General features: G+C 36.8%; 1 protein-coding gene across 7 annotated transcripts in view; it reads right to left on the bottom strand.

Moving 5' to 3' along the window:
* The window catches only part of PTPRK (protein tyrosine phosphatase receptor type K), a 296,142-nt gene that overhangs the window by 35,113 nt on the left and 243,147 nt on the right, over positions 1 to 17,882 (bottom strand). For 4 of the 7 annotated variants that reach the window (XM_066547034.1, XM_066547037.1, XM_066547036.1 and 1 more), the window contains exon 13: positions 840 to 978. In XM_066547034.1, coding sequence (XP_066403131.1) covers positions 840 to 978 — 139 coding nt within the window. The remainder of the gene's footprint in view (positions 1 to 839; positions 979 to 17,882) is intronic. The other 3 variants (XM_066547035.1, XM_066547038.1, XM_066547040.1) reach the window with 1 other exon arrangement.

Genomic DNA, 17,882 nt, shown 5'->3' with positions numbered 1-17,882 from the left:
AATTAGTTTCTATACTATAACTACAGAATTGTAGGGACATAGTATGGACTTCTATGCCAGGTTAAAAGAGTTGCAACTACTGGGAAGGCTAGGCTTTGAAACACTGACCCAGCAATACGATAGCGCAAGTTGCTAAGGTAGGAGGATTGGGATGCAGGGATAGCATTGAACAATGCCAGAAGATGGCGATATTGCTTACTGTCTAAGAAAGCACTGAAAAAAATTTAAATTCACTCAAATTAATACACTTTTAAACAATTTCATGCACTAAGGACTCACTAGATAATTTTACAGTGATGCACTATGACTTTTAAGAAAAAACTCGAGGTTTACAAGAGCATAAATAGAGGTATAAAATTACATTATTTTGCAAGTTGGGTAATAACATACAAATAACTAATTAGAGCCACATAGAGAAAATAATATTCATTAAGTGGTTCAAACATGAAAAGTGCAATAAGTTATTATTTTTTCTTTCCTTTAAAAAATAAAAAAGACACCATGATTTTTAATTCCACCCACTTTAACAATCTGTACATTCTTCTATCTCCAACTTAAAAATCCTTGGAAATAAATACGAGAAAATGTATAGTTATCAGAAAATGTATAGTTATCTATAGTTACAGACTCTTTATTATATAAAGAAATTCTATCCTTAAAGACATCCACAGCAAAACCAAAAGAAAACACAAGAAACTAATTCAAAAATTGACCAAAAGGACCTACCAGTACCAAAACTTTTTTTTTTTTTCCTAAAGACCTGTAAAAAACATCCTCCTTAAATTGTTTGATAGGGAGGGAAAAAAAAAAAGATCAATCAGCACAGATAATTTTCTTACCTTTTTTTCACGATCAATATGACAACAAGGAGAAGTAGGATGAATACCAGAATTCCAGCACTTATTCCTGCTATTTTCACCACTCTATCTGTTTGTTTAGCAGGATCTGGAATCACCTCAGGTTCTTCTGTTGCTGCTGCTAAATTAATTAAAAAAAGAAGTTATTTAAATGTGTAGGTACTAGAGACAAGGAAATAATTTTCAAATATGTGTGTGTATTAATAAAGTAGTAAAAATATAGATACAGACATCATGTGTTTAAACATCTACACATATATATGTAGACAGACCATAAATTAAACAGAATAGAATAAGCATAGTCAGATAGGACCCACAAGGACCATCAAGTCCAACTCTTGGCCCTGCACAGAACTATCCCCAAAAGTCACACCATGTGCCTGAGGGTTTTGTACTAACACTTGAGCTCTGTCAGGCTTGGTCCTGTGACCTCTTCCCTGGGGAGCCCATTCCAGTGCCAAACCATCCTCTGGGAGAAGAACCTCTTACTAATACCCAACCTAACTATCCCCTGACACAGCTTCAGGCCATTTCCTCACATTCTGTCACTGGACACCAGACAGAAGAGATCAGTGCCTGCCCCTCTGCTTCCCCTCACAAGGAACTTGTAACTGCAGTGGGATCTCCCCTCAGTATCCCCTTCGCCAGGCTGAACACACCAAGTGACCTGAGCTGCTCCTCATGCAACTTCCCCTCAAGGCCACACTGTCTTTGTTGCTCTCTTTGCAACAGCAAGTATATGTGTATGTATACAGCTGAATAAATACGTGTAATAAATACAGTAACTTATTTGGAAATCCAGGTACATAAACACTTCTGCCTGTGCAGAGGGGTGTGTGTGTGTGTGTATGTATACATATATGTGTGTGTGTATGTGTATATATATACATACAAACACACCCACCCCTCTGCACAGGCAGAAGTGTTTATGTACCTGGATTTCCAAATAAGTTCCTGTATTAAAAAGCAGAAGACAAAGCAGAGACTATCTATCAACTTACCACATTATTTCATTTAATGTTATTTTTTTCAGATATTAAATGTGGAGTATTTAACACTGAATAGTAAGAAAACATTTACACACAAATAATAAAACAGTTCTTTCCAAGCCACAATGTGAACCCTAAACTGCAGTACTTCTGTCCTCCACGCAGTTTCAGTCCACCTTTGTATGTTAATTCTCCTTACAGCATCATCTGCATTCTACTGGGAATTTTGATTCTCTAAATAAGGTCATCCACAAAGCCAACTTAAAAGTCAGCAGTAGTTTTATTTCTGTTTATAGGCCCTGAAAGATACCCCACAAACCACAGTTCTACAGAGAGATGAAGCCAGTCCATAACACAGCTGAGTGGGCTGAGGCTACAGGTTACAGCAGAGAGAAAAATAGAATATACATGTAAGTGCACAACCATTCAGTCTGCACCTCTTTGCATAACAGCCTGCTGTAAAAAGGATCAGGAACAGGAGCTTTTCCAGCCTGGGAAAAACATAAAAAATATAAATAGGTTTCAGCAAGGGGTAAAATCACTTGAGATGCTTACTAGACTAGAAAAGGCTTTCCAGCTCTCTAGTTCCTGCTTTCTAAGGCTGTGGCCTTTCCTCTACTCACTGGCAATAATGGGTACATGTGCTTGCTCTCCCTCTGGCCCCTCTTCTCTCACACTCCACTCAGCATGCAGCAGATGCCCCTTGACCTCTCCCCTCACAGCATCTTCATGTGGAATAAGTTACAAGCTGTTGGTATCATCATACTTATGTCATTACACAGAAAGTGTCCCTTAGTCTGAAAGAAGGATGCCTCTCAACAGATCACCAAAAGCAGCAGAACAAAAACCAAGGTGAAGTCATATGAGAGAAAGGCTAATGCTCTCCTGAAAATCGACTCCATTCAGAAAGCCAGTGTAGTCATTATCAGGGATAATTGGTAACTAATACTTTCTGGGTTTAACCATGTTACACAGATCCTTTCTATTTGTATTCCATGTGTAGGAACCCAAAGTACCTTTTGAGGGAAGGATAATGCTCTTATTTAAAATGACTCTTTATTACTTATTACTGTGACCTTCATCTCTGCAGTATCTGAACCTGTACTAACAACTTACCCACACAAAAACCTTCTGAGTTAGGAACGTGCTCTCTTCCAGACACCACACGAGAGCTACACAGACAGTGAGAGGTCTGGCAGTGCTTTAATCGTAAAACTTAAATCATCAGCATAAGAATCTCATCATTATAATCATCTCTCTCACCTACAGGTTGAACTCTATCTGCTGAGAAATACTAAATGTTTCCTTCTGTATGTAAATACATGCCTGCATGCACACTTGCATACATAACCTGTGAGGAATGAATACTATATTTTTTGTTGGTATTATATGTGTTGTTGAAGTGTCAAGGGATAAAAGCAGGGATCAGGCAGGAGATGTGTGCATGTATAACACACACTAGCTAGAATTAATGTTGGATGCACATATGATGTTGTCTAACAGAGGAAATGAGGGGCATGACTTTTGAGGCAGAACTGGAAGATTAAGGTATTCAACATTCTCAATGCTTAAAATGAATCAACTCCCAGTCCAGTGTTAGCTGGGCTGGATGTGACAAATATGAATGAACATTTGATAAGCAGTAGAGACAAAAGGCCAATCAGTAGAGTCAAAGGACAAATCTAAGATAAATATAAACGGCTTTATATGCCAATGGGGAAAAAAAAGTCATGTTTGCTATATGGAGTACTGAGAAACAGCAAGGACATGGGAAGGGTAAAGAGGGAGTGTGCAAGAATGGGATACTTGCTGTGTCTGGAATTGTACAATGTGAGTGCAGCTGGCCAGCTCTGACCCAGCAAAGGTAAGAAGTACTCAATCTGAAAAATAACTAAGGCTGGAGCAAGAGATTTAGTTGTGTGGATGGATATTTAAGGCCAAGTCTCTGAGAGATTTCAAAATATGAATGATAGAGATTGACCTGAAGATGTACTTCAAAACTTGAAGGCTCAAAAATACATCCAACAGTAGAGGCTTTGAGCTTAGATCAGGACAGTGGTATTTTCAAAGGAGTATTAGTGATGAGAGAGTGAAGGGGAAAGAATGACTTGTTTCACACTTCCCTGGAGAAAGACAGGACCCTTAGAACTTGATAGAGCAAGTTGCAATAAATGTGCTTTTCAGAGTGATGTTTAAAACTATTGCATGGCCGCACACACAGCTGTTTCATTCAGAAAAGTAACTTTAGGAAAACAACTATCTACATCTCAGAAAATCTGAAGGGAAGGTTACTGAGGGTGTTTACATATTTGGCTAACTTAGGGACAGGTGTTTTACTATATACACTCTAGGAAATAGTTGGTTTGGATCATCAGTAACTTCAAAATGAAGTTCTCTGTCAAGTTTTTCGAGCAACAGTGGAAAGCCAGAAGGATATCTACTGCTTGTTCTTGTTTCCTTACATTAAGGATTTTGAAGCAAGGGACAGTAACTCATTCCATCAACTTTAAGGCTACTTATGAGATGAAGCTGGTGCCCACTAGAAATGCACCACAGAGTCCTAAATTAGTTGAGGAAAATGTCATTGAATAGTCATACAGTAAGAGTATAATCAATGGATGAGCCTACTATATCCAAAATGCTAAAATCTACTGGCAAAATGATACCTGTCTTGCCAATATCAACAGAAAAATTGTTTTGAACTTAAATGAAGCCAGGATTATGACATGTATACTTCCAGCAACAGATAATATATGCATTCTTTAGACTAAATTCTACATTTGGGGACTATATGAAAGTAATCATAGATATTGATCACACACACAAATACATACATACATCTGTATGTATTGCATGCAGTAACTATTTTGAGGAAGCCATTGAATGTAGAACAGAATAATTCAATGAAACTTATGAATTTGAAAGCATTTCCTCTTACTTGTGTTTTAACTTTGATAGCTCAAAGTGTGTTGTAATAACCATGTGTGATATTACCCATATATAACCAGAGAGAAAAATAGAGAAACCTTGTGTCTACGTGTTAAACCTACACACGTAAGTGAATATCTCCGGGCTGCTGATTGCACAAGGATATAGCAGCAAGTAAACTTCTGCTTACTCTGAGAACTTGCTTTCTCTACCCTCCACAAGACAACCAGGATTTAGTTCTCTGAGGCGGCTCTTCTGCAGGCTGAGCTGCTGATTTTTCCAAACAAAACAACTCAAGTAACCAAGGATTCACAAGGAACAAATCTTGCCTAACCAATTGAGCGACCTTCAGTGACTACATCAGTGGGCAAGGGAAGAGTTACAGATGTCATCTATCTGGACTTTTGTAAGCCTTTGACATGGTCCATGACAACATCCTAACACAAAATCTCTAAATTGGAGAGATACAATTATTTTGATGACTGGAATTAACTATTGTATATTTCTAAAAAAGGGCAAAAATTATTTAAGATACAAAACCACCTGCTTTACTAATTTTTAATGCTCATTTTTAGTAATGTAGTCCTGCAGTGCTCTCTTATATCTTGAACATCAGGCTCTATAAAAAGGTAATTTATTGATCTGAGAAAGAACCTTGCATGGTAACAGAATCATGATCATACAAAAATGGACTCTCTATTGACTACTAATTCCTTTGGCCAGCCTTACTCTAATAGATCATGAATTAAGTGTTAATTTTTACTCTGTCTTTGCCTTGCATATCAATATATGCATTTTTGCATTTTGAGCCTGTGAATCTGAGAAGAGATAACCCAACAGTTTTCAATCCATGTAAACTCATCTTCCATAAAATTTTCAAGAACAGTTTCTGACCTGAAACAGAGCGTAAACTACATTTTCTGCCTGTACAAAAATAGCTGCCTACACTGAAGATTTATGAACTAGATTGGGAGGTGAACAGTAGATTTTAGCAATTTATCTACTTGCCTTTCTTCTGAACTAATGAACAGCAACAACAATCATATCCCACAGTCCCATTCGAGAAGTTCATAAAATAACTCGACCCAGTGATTCTGACTCTGCACATAGCCAGTAACAGTCACTGTATAAGAAGTTGTTCTCCTTGTTTTCATAGATACTAGAGAAGAGTATTCAATCAGTCAACTCCCATGATTAATAGCACGAAGTTCAACTGTGAACAGCACTAAATTAGACAAGTATAGCGAACTCTCTCAGGGACAGTAAAATTCTTAACAGGTGAGGTAGAGTCCATCTTCCCACAATTTCCTGATGTACTTAATTACTATAAATTTTTTAACCGTGTTTTTAATCAAACACAGAAAAAAATCCAATATCTACATCTAAAATTGAGCATATGCACATTATTTACACTTAATTTTTGAAATATACTGTGGCATAAGGAATCCAGTCACGGCACGCATTTCTTTCCTGTCTTTTCCTTCCTTCTGTGGCTCAAAATTTACACAGAGCCTTGCAAAATTGTCAGGGAATTTATGACACTCAGCACAAAATCTATTCACCCATACCTTCCCAAGAAGATGGTGTAGGAACCCAGATAATGATATTCTACTTGCTCATCCAAACACAATTATTCAAGCAGAAAATTCTGGTAGGATTTTTCAGGGCTGTTTGCATGCTACCACTAAGAGAACAGCCAGCTTTCCAAATGACAGCTTTTAAATCAGAAATTTTGAACATTTTTATACTTAACCTTCTCACCATACAATTTGACTCTCAACATTCACAGCTTTTTATTCTGAGTTTCCTTTGTGTTAGCAAGGGAAGAAACTCAATTTTATGCATGATTAAAGCTGCTATTTTATTACACTGCATTTTCTTTGAATGTTAATTTCTGTTTATGGAAGATCTTTGAATTCTCACAAACTGGTGTTATTGCTGCATAGCTTGATATTCAAAATAGCTGTGCTCAAGATAATCTGTTCTGCATTTTCGTTATGTGACATTCAAAAACTTTTAATTAAATCCAGGAATGACATCTGAATGAGTTCAACAAGGTAACATCATGATAACATCAAATGAAACTGAAGGTATCTCTGGAGATGTCAGTCTACCACCTGAGAAAAGGGCTTGTTGAAAAACCAGGTGAGATTCTCTGACATATTTTTTTTTTTAATTGCCCTGTGTTTTAATCATCTGCCCAGAAAGACTGTTCCACCTGCATCTTTTTTTTTTACTACTTTGTTACAGTGATAACCATCATGCAATTAAAGAAATTGTTATAAGTCTGAAATTTAATTAATAGATTAATAGATTCAAGTTCAGTGAGAGAAGATCCATAACCACTTTTAGCTTTATCAAGTCTTAAAAAAAGCCTGAGCTGATTCTATTTGCTGAAAACATTTTAGTGTATATTTGCAGGGATTGGGGGACAGGATGTGCAACTTGTTCTAGCAGACAGTGCACATCATTCATGAGGTCTTACAGATATCCTCACATGGGTCACTTTGGTCAGCACTACTAATTTTTCTTTCTCAAGATGAAAGATGAAGATACATTTAGTGGGAAAGGAATCTCCACAATTTTCCCTTCCCTACAGCTCCTAAAGATTTTCTCTCTTGGACTACAGCTTCTGGGAGACAAAAGGCATGCCAGAAATTTACTGGGGTTTGGATCCATCTAAGCTGTTGCTTCCAGGATTCTAAATTACATATTTTTTTAGGGTGGCATTATTAGAAAGAAAAATTGTACATGACTGTGAACAGAAATTGTGATTTCCTGAGCTGTGCTCTAAAGTGTCAGGTTCATCCCTGTCACCATAGAAACCAGGTTCATGACTGTCCCAAGGAAGAGAGTTTTAACAGGCTCTGCCAGTGAAAAGGGGGATCCCAGGCACCACCAGCCTCTTCTCTGAACTTGTTCTGAAAGGAGACAGTAATGAGGTGATGCTTAGGTAAAATCTTCTGTCTTACATTTGTGTTGCAACATACTGTGCCAAATTTATCCTCATGAGTGTCCCTTGCTGGGGGAAAGGGAGAGGTGTCACCACCTCCAGATGCTGCCAGCTGAGCCTAACAGAAGGAACCCTCAAGGTTCCAAAGCTTCGTGATATTATAAGTTAAACCTTCAAATGGACAAAATTATATATGACTATGTTCTCCACATAAAAGTTCATTGCTGCAGAAATTGACACAAGCACTTTATGGGGCCCTTCTGACAGCTAAAGTGCAAAAAAAAAAACCACCCCAAAAACCAACTTCAGGCTAACCTCTCTTTAGTCAGATATGGGATGGTGTAAGGAGCTGTAGAAGTTAGGCACTGGGAGACTCACAGTTGGCTCTGCATACTAATATGGTATCAAGTAAACAGGTTACACATCCTGCTTTCAGATAATGCAGAAAAATAGCCTGAGCTTATGCTACTGGATACTTTTAAAATTATGAACACGTAGCTTATAAATATTTATATACATTTCAATTAATTAAACAGTCTAGCACAGCATATCTTGTCCTACAATAATGATAATGCTACCTGAAATTCCAGTATAATATGTACATTTATGTATAAAAGACCAGTTCCTGACTAGTGCTGATAAGCCTTCTCAAATGTTGATAAATGTTGCTTTGATAAGTCATATACAATTAAAAAAAAAAAAAACCCAAACACATCTTTACAATATCCGGGACTTTCAGATCACTTAATTGATGGTACTACTTTGGTAGGAAACTGTGGATATCAGAATCATGTGAACCATGCCTCTGCTGCTATAATGGTCTGAAAAGAAAATTAATGAGGGTTCTGAAATCAGTAATGTCCATGAATTTATGACCAATTAGCAAAGAGTTTACCTTAATAGATTCAGAAGTATCAAGTGAAAAAAGTGCTGAATCTGTTTACCTCTGCAGCTGAGAAACCTTGGACATGAGCAAATGAGGAGAGCCAGAGCAGGAACAATGCTGAGGAGACAATGTTCCTGCAACACTCTGCCCTGCTGTCCATGGGTCACATTGAAAGAGAAAATTAGTGCCGTCAGCGCATTTCTACTACATTTGACCCTAAGACATAGTTTTGGAGCCTGTACTTTGCAGGCACTTTACTATCTTTAAAACTATGGCAAGGATAGGATTTGGTTATGGGGAATTTGGATGTTCAGTAAATGTCATAATCCACAGGTTTTACAGCTTTTGGATTGCAGGCTGCTATCCTCTGCCAGAAAACAGCTGTCTGTGCAGAGATAAATCAAGTTAGCTCTAAGGGAGCTGGCTCAGTGATGCAACTCTGCCCCCAGGACATAAAAAGCTCTGGGCCAATACAGATGGCAACACTGACAAGGCATTTTACACACAGGTGTAAACTGAAGTTACACTGTCAGCTTCTAGTTCAGTTGGGACAGGACACAAGATAAACTTGTGGGCTAAGGCTTCTGAAATGGCATCTTTCAAAGCAGAGGGCAAACATGGTCAGAGGAGCATGGCCTGGCCCATCTCACAACATCCCTGCCCAAGAGAGTGGAGACTACTCCTGGTCACAGCCTGTGATGAAGTGCAGGTGGCTGAGTTGCCTTTGGAACTTTCAACTCCAAAACATTCAGAACAACTTATGTTGCTGAGTTGTACCTTGGATAAATTTGAGTCTATTCATTTGTCTACTTGACACCAGAAAATCCATAATACAACTTTTTTTCTCCCCTCCCACTCTGGACTGCCTTAACTTCAAAACAAATAAAGAATATTTGAAAAGAATCAGGATACCATATTTCAGGGATCTGGCAATGTGTTTTTTCAATCTTTGAAGTCCTCTTTCAGGTCATTGTTACAAGATTGTCAACAACAGCAAAGGCTGGAGATTTACCTGAAAAAATCTTAATCCATGTGTTAACACTAATAAGGTTTTAGAATCCTATAGATCTTCTAAAATATAAACTATTTGACATATTAAATGCTTGTTATAAGACATCTCATCTCATAGTGTAACAGCTGCACGTTTGAAATATTGGATAAATTCAGAGAAATACCTAATGGTATTTTATTTTTTTTGAAATCTGGTTAATTGTTTGTGTCTTGCCAAAAAATTTCAAAATAAAGCTTTCTTGAGCAGCTTGATGTGTTTCATTAAGTAGCCAATATAGAAGAAGAGATCTAAAACTTCAAACAAAATTTTTTCATGGCAGGTGTACTAATAGACCTTGAAAAGGGTATGTAAAAAAACAGATGTAGAAATACATAACACGCATACTGTAAAGTATTGGACTGAAACAATGGAATATAAATAACTATTACTCTCTGATTTTCTGGAAAGGGATATTGGCTAAGAATGATACTCTGATCCACCTCATCAACAAGCCATTTAAAACCTGCTTGTTGGATGGACTGCTACCATTTCTTAAGGTCACTGTGATTATTTACCTTATAAGCACAATGGACCGGTTGTTAGACCTGTTACAGCATTTTTTCCTGGGAACATATAAAAGCAGCTAGCCTCTTGCTAATGAGATCATTTGTTAAGTTAATGTTTGGCTACATTACAAATCAATCAATTTTCAAGCTTTACTCTAAACAAACTGCCTTCAAAAACATGTGTTTTTAAAGATAAAATCTCTCTTGATGTTATAAAATTTCAACTGTGCAAGACACTGCACTGAAAAGTTACCTGGTGTTGACAATGAGTCCTATATGGCTTGTTAGCTCAGAATTAATTCTTAAAAGAAAATTATTTAAAAAGCAACGTTTGGTAGCAAATATACAAAATGCCTCATCTTTCCACCAGATAGTATTTAAGAAGTTTAGCAGAGAAAGTACATTATCATGATCATTATTACTTATATGACATGGTTTATGTGGAAAAATATTACTCTCAAATGCCTGAAGTTACATTTTGCTATATTTATTGGAAATAGCATTCTATGAATAACTTCTGCTAATTTAAGCAACTATAAAATTGCAAGTGAGAATTTACTGGTAGTGTAGGAGTTGCAGAGTTAATGCTGAGCTGTGTAATTACACTGAAGGAAGTAAGGACAGCTTAAATCTTCTCCACCAGAAAAGTGCAAACTCTCACCCCTAACGATAGCTCAAAATACAGAAAATGAGATGAAAATTTTCTTATATCAAATGCAGTGCTAATAACATTGTGGATGGAATCAAAAGATGGAGGAAATGAAGAACAGAAATAGTCTTTCCTTTATTCTTCCCAAAAAAAACAAAACCATACAAATCAAAGCTCGTCTAGTACTAAATCTAGCCTTTGGTAGCAGCCATCAGTTGTTCTTTGCCATTCAGAATGGTGAAAGGTGAGAAAATAAACAGAAACCCTTCAAGAAAACAAGTGGTTAATTCTTCCTTTGGAGGTAGGTTCTAGTTTTTCCAAACATGCATAGATTAAATTTTATACATACTATATATATATATATATATATATAGTTTATATATAATCTTTAATAGCACCCATCTGTTCTTAGTATCCCAGATTATTACTGTCATGACTGCCAGCCTTCAGTGTTTCTTTCCTGTAAAATTTGGTACTTTTTCAAATAGTGAAAAAATAGAGTGAAAGAGCAAATATATATATACATATATAAATACACATATATATGTGTGTGTGTGCATGGGTGTATATATATACTCTGAAAGAAGAAAATATGTTTTCTTTCACAAGAGTTATATTTTTCCATTTAGAGAAATTTTTCACAGCTTTTTCAGTTCTATAATACCTTAATGACATGGTGCAGTGTTTGTAGGAGTCCACTGGACTGGCTGGGAAGTGCACCTGCACCAGCAGTGCAACAGTCATGGCAGAGAACCTTTTCCCTTTTTTTCCCTTTTAAAACCTTCCCATCTGAAGAGTATCCACTCACAGAAAGTTACATGGGTCAAAACTCTTGAGGTTCTCTGGAATTTTTTAGCATTAATAGGTGTCTTAAGCAGCTGGATGGCTGGGAGCAAGAGGGAAAGGCAAATATCCTCTTCCAAAGCAGCTGCACATCACAGCAGACTGCAAGTACTGTCTCAGCCATTACCCTAATTATGCAGTTGCTCCCAAATCTGCTTATCCAAATACATCTGAAAGGTCTTATGTCAGCACTTTAGGCTCAGACACCTGATTTTGGACTGAAACATCCAAAGCTGTGGTGCTTATCCGTGCTAGTCTACCAGCTGTGATGTGAGGGCAGCAGCCTTTAGCTGGCTAAAAGCTTTGTCATCTTCTGCTACACCAACATTTCCAACCCAAATATGTTACCTAAGCCTTAAACCCTGTGTAAGTCAAGAGCCTCTCCATAGGCTTGTTTACCACATCTGACATCTAGAAATGCAGCCATAATGACTCTGCAGCAACATGCAGCTAATGCAATGACAACTGTATGAAAAACACATCAATAATCACAGCTCTGGCTTGACTGCCATTGATTATTGAGTTCAGATCAGGACTTGTAGCGATATTAAAAACCTTTCATACTGTGTCATTGCCTCTGTGTCTATATATTCCTACATTATTAATATGTCAAAGAAACTTTCAAGCATGAAGAAGAGATAGCAGTCCTGCAGACTACAGGACAAAGCATGTCTGCAAGAAAAAAAGACTTAAAGTGTATTGCCACTTTCTGAATCTTTGAGTTTAATTTCTCACATTTTTCCTTTTAATACTGAAGTTTTGTTGCCTTCAAATCTTAAACTCCAATTAATCTGCCTCATCTGAAAAAAATAAAGAGATTTTTTATTATTTCCATTACTTGAGGAAATATTCACACAAGACTGTGATGGGGAATCAAGTGTAATAGAGAACTTCCATGACTAAAGATAGATGAACTTTCTATATCTGTTGTTATACTGGTTCATATAAAGTAAAAGAAAAGCAATTTTTTAACTTCACAAAGCACAGACTATGTAAGAGTACAGTGAGGCTGTAGGAAAGGTAGTAATGGGCCGTGCAGTATGCAAAATTAAAAGGTATCAGTTTGAAAATGACTTTGATGCCCCCTCAGCTGCTAATATTTTACACAGGTATAAAGTGTTGGGTTGTTTTATCCAGAGGATGAAATTTTCTGCTCTGTATTGGATATGCCTTGGGCTGCTGCTTTCTCAGCTAGTTTCTACAGGAAAATACAATTGTATCAAAGGAGAAAAACCCAACCATATATTTAACAAAAGCTTCAAATTCACATACAAGTCAAAATAAACAAAGCCAACTATAAAATGCAAATATTGTATTATGATTTATGTAATGGATTGTCAGCAAAGAAGATTACTGTTCTGGTATTTATGCTTTAAATCTGGTTTTAGGGTTTTCAGTCAGTTGTGATCTGATTAAAATGTGACTGATTTGGAGGAGAAAATCACCTTAAACTGATGGAGTGCCAAGAACTCTTGCAGATGAGGTGGCAGAAATATCTCTACTGAGGCCCTGAGCTATGTCTAATAATGACCAAAACCAAATTTGCATCTTAAAATGAGAACAAAGATTGTATTAAACAACTGATATTAAAACAATGTACTCTAGTGTTGAGCACACAAGCTAAGACACACCTGTATATACCTCATTTACATTGTTCCTTTGGCAAATGTGACTAGCATTTTGAACCACACAGACCACTCCATACTGTGAGTTCCCATTTATAACCAGGTATTCCTGGCCATTCAGGGCAAAAATGGCCTTTCTTCTTTTCAAGGAAGGGAAAAATGGCTTTATTCACTGACTAACTTGATATGACTCTAATGAATAGTTCCCTTCAGCTTCTTATTGCTTAAAACCCAAGCAATCTTATCTATCCAGCTTTCTTAGAGACAGATGGACAAAATTGTCAAACTTGGGTTGATGGATTCACCCTCATATATTCAGACAGCACCAACATAGGAGATGACTTTCAGATTGCTTGAACAGCTGTCATAAATCACATGAATTGTCATAATTTAACCAATATGTGAAAAGAAACGTACATCTGGGAAATATACTGGCCAATGAATGGAATGGCAATATCTGATAAGACCTTTTCTTGCCTGATTCCAGTGTAATGATAAGTCTAGTAAGTACTACATGAAAGCATAATGCAATCTGATACGATCACACCTGTTATCTACCAAATACTCAAAAAGTAAAATTAAATACAAACCATTTGCATATTTCAAGCACTTAAGAAACAGAAAGTAGAGAACAATAATGTATTTCTGAAGCAAATATTAAACAACTTGGGACTACATTAAACTTCATAAGAAAACTATAAAAGCCTTTTTTATCACTACAACGCTTCAGCAGGACAAAATGCTGGAAAAGAAAAATAAGAAATTTAAATTAAGTCAGTGATTTGTGATTGAAAAATGTTGGTTTAAATTGGACTGGAATTGTATCCCTAGCTACATGAATCTGAGAGATATATGCCAATGAAAAGTGAAGTGAATCCAAATGTGGATCTCTGTGAGTGAAGGAGGTGGCCTATTTCTTTCCTTCTTTCCAAAGGCACAATCCAGACCTGTTACAGATGTCACTTCACACACTCTAGAAAGTCCATCCCTTGTGCTGGTTAGCAATGGGAACTCCAGATGCAGCTACACATGCTGCCACCACAGAAAACTGCTCTTAATTCTGCATAAATTGTCTGCCTTTTTGTGAGATGGGTGGAACAGGAAAGCAAATAGTGCTAGCAATCATGACTGAAAGGCACTATCAAATCTGCTTGGAGTCATTTACAGATCAACCTTCTTGGGTCACTGCTATCAAGCCTTCACCTTCAGCTGGAGAAAGTACATCCCTTCCTCCTTCTTACTGCGCAGATAGAAACAACCAATCAACATCACTGAAATGAGGGAAGTGGTGTTACCTTCTGCTTAACAGAAAATATCCACAAAGGTCCTGTCATTTAAGCTTCCCTTACCTTTGCCCCTGCTTCACAATCAAGTAATTAATGTCTCAAAGTACTGCACTGCTTTTACTCTTGATGTTTATTTAAAAGTTTTTAAGCATGTGTACCTTTTCCTAAGCTTAAAGAAATTATCCATAAAAGTAACCTCTACTGACCAAATGAAAGAGTCCAAATCAGATTAAGCCTAAAGATATGCAAAGTAATAACTAAATTTCAGTGTCTGTTTACCTTTCAAAAAAATTTTACTACCATTGTGAACTAGTGTGAACAGGTTTTTAAACTAAAAAATGTTCCAGTTTACTTCAAATATTTAAAATATTCTTTACATTCCGTTACTCTCTTGAGACCTGGCAAATCACACATCTCCATATGCATTTGAGAGCAGGACTTCTACAGAAATCAAGGGGGTTATGCCAGGATGACAAAAAAGGAGTGGTTTAGTCACTTTTAATGGAAACTACTAAAAGAAAAGCCTTATTTCAAGATTCTGCATTTGCTTCATGAATCATAGTGAACAAAGATGCCAATTTAAGGACTATCAGTTTACATAAAAGCTATACTTACTGAAACATTTTTATCAATTAGTTAAATGTATTTGCTCTAAGCTTCCAGCAGAATCATATGCAAAAAAGTCTTATTTTCAGACATTTACAGCAAAATGCATTTATGCCTGCTAACAGAATGCCTTATTAAACATTCATAGATATTGCAGGTATTTATTGAATCAGTTTTTTCACCAGAAGATAATTTTTTATATAATATCAATTTTCACTCTGTTTATTGAACACTTGCAAAGCCTCTTTTAAGAAACATGAAATATTTTACTGAGTAACAATACACTATATTTCATTCTCACTCAGCTCATTGACTTAACAACGTTCACTCAGTGAATGCGAATTCTAAAAAAGTTTCATTACATTGAACCATCTTACACTAATCTTGACTTTTGGCAAGGATAAAAAGCACCATTAATATTCAAGAACTTTTAATTACAAATGCTGATTGGAAACCCAGTGACAGCAGCAGCCAAATCAAACAATTTTTTTTGAAAAAGGCAAATAATTGTCATCCCATCAGTCCAGAAGAAATAGCTCTCTATGCTGGCGCGTACTTCCTTCTTAGACCAAAATATCCTTCTCCCATAGCACTTCCACTACGCCTGTGCTGCTGCAGGTGGGTAACAACTCTAAGGAACTCCTGCTCAGAGTTTTGCAGAGACCTTTCTCACATGCTTGGTTCATCAAATACTCTAGTAACAGATTATGCCATCTTGGATTTCATTCCTGTCTTCAGCACTGGGAATCAGGGAAGATTACAGCTGAGATTAGGCTGAGTTAGGTTCAGAGCTGGGTAATTCCTCCCTCTTCAAACAGGGCTTCTTGTACTTTCAGATGCAATGAAATGAACAGAAATGGTTTGAGAATAATTTCTAAGGATAAAGAAGTCTTTTCACATTAGCTAATACATTAAAAATTTCAAGAGGGATGTAGGCAAAACAGTAAACAGAGACTTTTCAGGGAGACAGAACTCAAGGAATTTGGGGGAAATGCAAGTGTGGAGTAGCACACTCTGGGAATTACAATTTTTCTCCTTTTCCCACAAAGGCCCTGTTCTTAAATTCCAGTTAGATTCAGGTATCTGACAGGAAAAAATAAGCAGTTCATTCCCCTGTGCCCATTGGTATCTTTTTCCCAAATTTAAAGCTAATGAAGAATTTCATTAATATGATACCCCAGAACACCAAATTTGAATCATCACCGTAAACCTAGAAAAGGGAAGAAATTTTACAGAAAATTCCTCCATTCTCAGTGGAAATATAATATGCTGAAAAGCATGACCATAAAGTCTAAGCATTGTTAAGGAATCTGTCTGGCTGTGAATGGAGTAAGGATAAGTCTGACTGAGGTGGAGTAAACCTTCTTCACTGGAGTTAGGGTGCTTTCAATTTGTGACTAAAGCAGTGCTGATAACATTGTTTAAGCTATTGTTGAGCAGTGCTTACACATCATCGAGGCTTCCTCATTTCTCACACTGCTCTAAAGGGTATCCCATGTCATGTGATGTCATGCTCAAATAAAAACTACAAATTCCATTTTTCCAAAGCTTGGAGATGGTCTGGGTAGGGGTCTGGGTGTGGGAGGTAATGAGCGACTGCCTTTGTATTCTTTTTTAAATACAAAATTAATCCTTTCTTCACTTGCTAAACCATTCTTAGCTCACAGGTTTTCTTTCTTTTCCCTCTTCTGATTCTCTTTCCCATTCTGCTGGTGAGCAGAGAAGCTGAGTGGATGCTTAAATGCTGGTTGGGGTCAATTTTCTACCCTCCAAAAGGTACCCGAAAAGGAAAAAAAAGCGACAATGAAAATTGTTCAAAATCTTAAAAAAAAAAAAACAACAAAAAAACCCACAGAAGAAACCCAAAAGCTACTTATACTATTGTCCATTTATATTCAGGTTGGTCGTCCAAAAATAAAAAAGCCATTTCTTCTTATTCAATTAACAAGACATATTTATAACACTCTACTCAGTTAGTAACTACACTGTAATTGGCATTGCAGCTCTCCTTCTAGCTGAACCCTTAAAAGTCCTTTCAGGTATTAATTTGAGACAGAGCACTCCTATTTAACAGCTGAAAGAGTGGAAACAGAAAATAAACAAGCCTGGGGACAACAAGGATCTCGCACTTGAGCTATAAGTGTTTTCAGATGAAGGTAATGTTTGGCATAACTCTTACTTTCCTCAGCGTCTCTTTTCCCCTTCCTCACTCTGCTGCTTTTCCAACAAGGTAAGATTAGGTCATACCACGTTTAGCAACCTTAATCAAAAAGCAGCCTATACTAACTGTCACTTTTTCACACTTTTTTTTTTTTGCTATACCTCTCTTCCCACCCCCTCATTTTTTTCACACAGTATTTAAGGCAGTTAAAGATTAAATTATTTGAATGTCAGACATGAAAGGTAAAATACTCCAGTTTGCTACAATTTTTTTTCTCTATAGCAAGTGAGGATGAATGAAAAGGGAATAAATGACACAGTAGTCCTTTCATACCCCCCTTCTTCTTTCAAGAGCATTCCTTTTTATTTCCCTCACTTTCAATTCAACCCATTCACAAAGGATTAGCATAACACATCTTTTTATGCTTGTAAGGGTTATAGCTGTAATCGCCTCACCTCATCCCTTTACTTAGAAATCCTGTCTCCAGAGGAGTAATTCGATTACTCACAACAATCCAACTTTTGCCTAACCAAATAGGAATT

Source organism: Molothrus aeneus, chromosome 3 (assembly GCF_037042795.1).
Source record: "Molothrus aeneus isolate 106 chromosome 3, BPBGC_Maene_1.0, whole genome shotgun sequence".
Taxonomy (NCBI): Eukaryota; Metazoa; Chordata; class Aves; order Passeriformes; family Icteridae; genus Molothrus; species Molothrus aeneus.
Note: the sequence above shows the minus strand (reverse complement) of the source record. Positions and strands in the feature narration are given on the sequence as shown.